The sequence below is a fragment of the Pygoscelis adeliae genome, unplaced genomic scaffold, assembly GCF_000699105.1.
Source record: "Pygoscelis adeliae isolate BGI_AS28 unplaced genomic scaffold, ASM69910v1 Scaffold1382, whole genome shotgun sequence".
Lineage (NCBI taxonomy): Eukaryota > Metazoa > Chordata > Aves > Sphenisciformes > Spheniscidae > Pygoscelis > Pygoscelis adeliae.
In genome coordinates, this window is record NW_008824257.1 from 7,032 (window position 1) to 10,434 (window position 3,403).

General features: G+C 50.8%; 1 protein-coding gene across 1 annotated transcript in view; it reads left to right on the plus strand.

The window, feature by feature from the left end:
* The window catches only part of LOC103926429 (protocadherin gamma-B2-like), a gene marked incomplete at both ends in the record, with an annotated part of 10,130 nt that extends 6,769 nt beyond the window's left edge, over nucleotides 1–3,361 (plus strand). Inside the window, one exon of the mRNA XM_009335291.1 lies at nucleotides 2,221–3,361. Coding sequence (XP_009333566.1) covers nucleotides 2,221–3,361 — 1,141 coding nt within the window. The remainder of the gene's footprint in view (nucleotides 1–2,220) is intronic.
* Between the last annotated feature and the right edge of the window lie 42 nt (nucleotides 3,362–3,403).

A 3,403-nucleotide genomic window follows, 5' to 3' on the forward strand; every position in this document is an offset into this window, starting at 1 on the left:
TCAGGGGGCTGAGTACCCTGAGGATAACTGGTCTGACTGTTAAAGACTGAGGCAAAGAAGGCATTAAGTACCTCAGCCTTTTCCTCGTCCTTGCTGACAATGTTCCCCCCTGCATCCAATAAAGGATGGAGATTCTCTTTGGCTCTCTTCTTGTCATTAATGTATTTGTAAAAACTTTTTTGTTGTCTTTAACAAAAGCTGCCAGATTGCATTCTACCTGGGCTTTTGCCTTTCTCATTTCCTCTCTGCATGACCTAACGAGATCCCTGTACTCTTCTTGAGTTGCCTGCCCCTTCTTCTTTCTTTCCTTCTTCCTTCTTCCACAATCATAGTGCAAGGTTCCCAGTGAAGGTCCGCACAGATTTTTTTGTGCTGATCCTAAATCAGCACAAAAAATTGCCAAAATATTGTGACTTCGGACTGGTGCTTTTGTGTGTGGTGGGAATGTAATCTGAGACATAACCTTATGCTTAACATGAAGTAACCTTGTGGTCATTACTCCTTTCTGCTGCCATCCATCAGACACAAACTCACATGAGATACGCATGTGGGAAGAAAATGTTTCTTTCTCTGATGCGGGCTGGTTCTCGGCTGCGTCCTCCTGGGACTTAGCTGTGCTGTGGCCCGCAGACTCGGGTACAAGGGAGAAGAGAAAATCCTGGAACTAGGAGACATAAATCCCTGCTTGGAAACAGTGATTTCGGGGGTGTTTCGGTGTGTGAAGATGCATGAAAACGTGTGTCTGTGTTGTCATAGGCAATTCTTGCTACATAGGAGGTAATGAATTGATCCTGACACGTTTCAGCAGAGTCCCCCCGTCCCTATATAAATATCCACATTCTTCTCGCGACCTCATATAGAGATGCCCACATGTTTGCTACCTCCGCACTACAAATTCAAATCTACTTCTCGTTCTGATAGGTTATTATTTTGTTACGGCAAGTTGTGTATAGGTGCAGCTGGAGGAAAATAAATTGTCCTCCACTGGCTGAATGACCAGAGTTAGCAGGAAAATATATCTTCTAATGACACCTTACTGAGAAGGGGAGGAGATCTTCACATTGGCATCTACAGAGACTCAGTGTTGGTGTATATGCGAGAGCTGCTCCACCACGTAGGTAGCGTGGAGGGTTTTCTAACCGTTTCTTGTCTTCTACATAAGGGGCTGTGGTGATACAGCCTTCCTTCAGGTGTTTTTTTTCCTTCACCGTAAGAGAGACGAAGTTTTAATGTACAGGTGAGATACAACGGCTTTTCATGAGGGCGGGACCTGCCTGTTTTCTCTTGGCTTGTTCAAGCAAGAGTAACCGCCGTCGACATTTGCCAGAAAATATTCTTAAGGTTTGAGACCCGCTGCAGTAACGGCCGGCTCGGGAGATGAGGACGTGGTTTGTCAGAGACACAGACAAAAGAAATTCGGGGTCGGGTTGCATGGCACTGATACGATGATGCTATCGTATCGTATCGTTTTGAATGTCGAAAGAGATGGGATCCAGTAGGTCTGGTGTGACCACTGTGGTTTTCTCAGTGGCTGGGATTGCCGGCTTTGCTCGTCCATCAGCGGTCACCGTTCAAACTGGGAAAGCTGAGTGCTAGTTCGGGATCTCCCAACTACCGAAAATGAAAACACTATCTACAAGCAGTGCTTCAGCGTTCGGCCCGTCCTGCCATTTCTCTCACGGTGGTGAGGAGATGGCAGAGGGGACACACCCGTGCCCTCACCCTGGAGACCGGTAAGATCACTGTGGGGCAGAGACAGAGATCCTGCCCCACATCCTCCGAGCAATGAGGGAGGATTTGTCTTGCAGAATACTTGCAAGTGTAAGAAATTCAGACAATGGGAATTGCTGGATGCACCGTTTTAGCACAGATACAAGTTTTCTGTTTCGCGCTACTGACAACATCTGTACCTTCCAACCCGCGTGTGAGTGCGGTTTAAGGACGTGCGTAGCAGGACCTTCGGGCTGTTCTCTTCCTATCGGACGCTGCGGTTCTCAGGCACGGACTCAGGGTGTCACTGTTGGTCAAGGCGGAGAACCGGCTCCTCCGTCGGCTCCTCCCCGGCCCCGGCGCCCGCGCAGCGCACGGAGCAGAGCAGAGAGAAGAGCAGGAACCGCCCGACTCAGCCCGTCCTCCGACTGGGAACAGGGATTTCATATATTTATTTCTCTCAGGTACTGATTCAGCTGCTCGGAAAACCTAATTTAAAATCGTCTGCAGAATACGCTTCAGCAAAGCAGAGAATGGAAGTCCGACCGGCAGCGCAGGGCCGGGCAGCCGCCGGGCGGGTCGCGCTCTTGGGGAGCGGATCCGCTACGCCATCCCCGAGGAGCTGGGCAGAGGCTCGCTGGGGGGGCCGCTGGCGCGGGACCTGGGGCTGGCCCCGGCGGCCCTGCCGGCACGCAAGCTGCGGATAGTCTCTGCTGACGAAAAGCAGTACTTCGCTCTCGGGGAAGATAATACAAATCTGCGGGTAAACGAGAGGATAGACCGAGAGGGCATCTGCGGGGCTGTGTCGCCCTGTGTCCTCAGTTTGGAGGCAGTCGTGGAAAAGCCTTTCAATATATTTCATGTAAGCGTTACTATCCAGGATATCAACGACAATCCGCCGCAGTTTGACAGAGAATTTATTGCCATAGAAATGATCGAGTCCACGCCTCCTGGGGCCAGGATCCCGCTGAGCAGTGGCAGAGATCCCGACATTGGGGCGAACTCATTACAGAATTACCAACTTACCCCCAACCCGCTCTTCTCCCTTGTAGTGAGGGAGACTCCTGATGGGACGAAACACGTGGAATTGGTACTGGAGAAAAGCTTAGATCGAGAAAAACAGAGAAATCACCATTTGATACTGACGGCGGTGGATGGCGGGGATCCAGTCCGATCCGGGACCGCCCAGATTAAGATTAACGTGACCGACGCAAATGACAACCCGCCGGTGTTCACCAAAGAGATCTACAAGGTTCGACTGCTGGAAAACCTGCCAGAGGGCTCCTTAGCTTTTCAGGTGAAAGCTACGGACGGCGACGAAGGTACAAATGCAGAGATTACCTACTCCTTCAGTGACATCGCAAACAGTGCTCGCCAGCTCTTTGCTCTGGACTCCAGGACAGGGGACGTGAAGATAACAGGTCCCTTAGATTACGAAGAAGAGAAATACTATGAAGCGAGTGTTGAAGGCAAGGACGGGGGCGGGCTGAGTGCGCACGCCAAAGTGCACATAGACATACTAGACGTCAACGACAATGCGCCAACCCTTTCCCTCCTGCCTATATTGAACACGATACCTGAAGACGCGGTCCCGAGCACAGTAGTAGCTCTGATCAATGTCCGTGACAGAGACGCAGGGGATAACGGAGAAGTGAGCTGCAACATCGACGGCGATTTCCCTTTCAGACTAGAA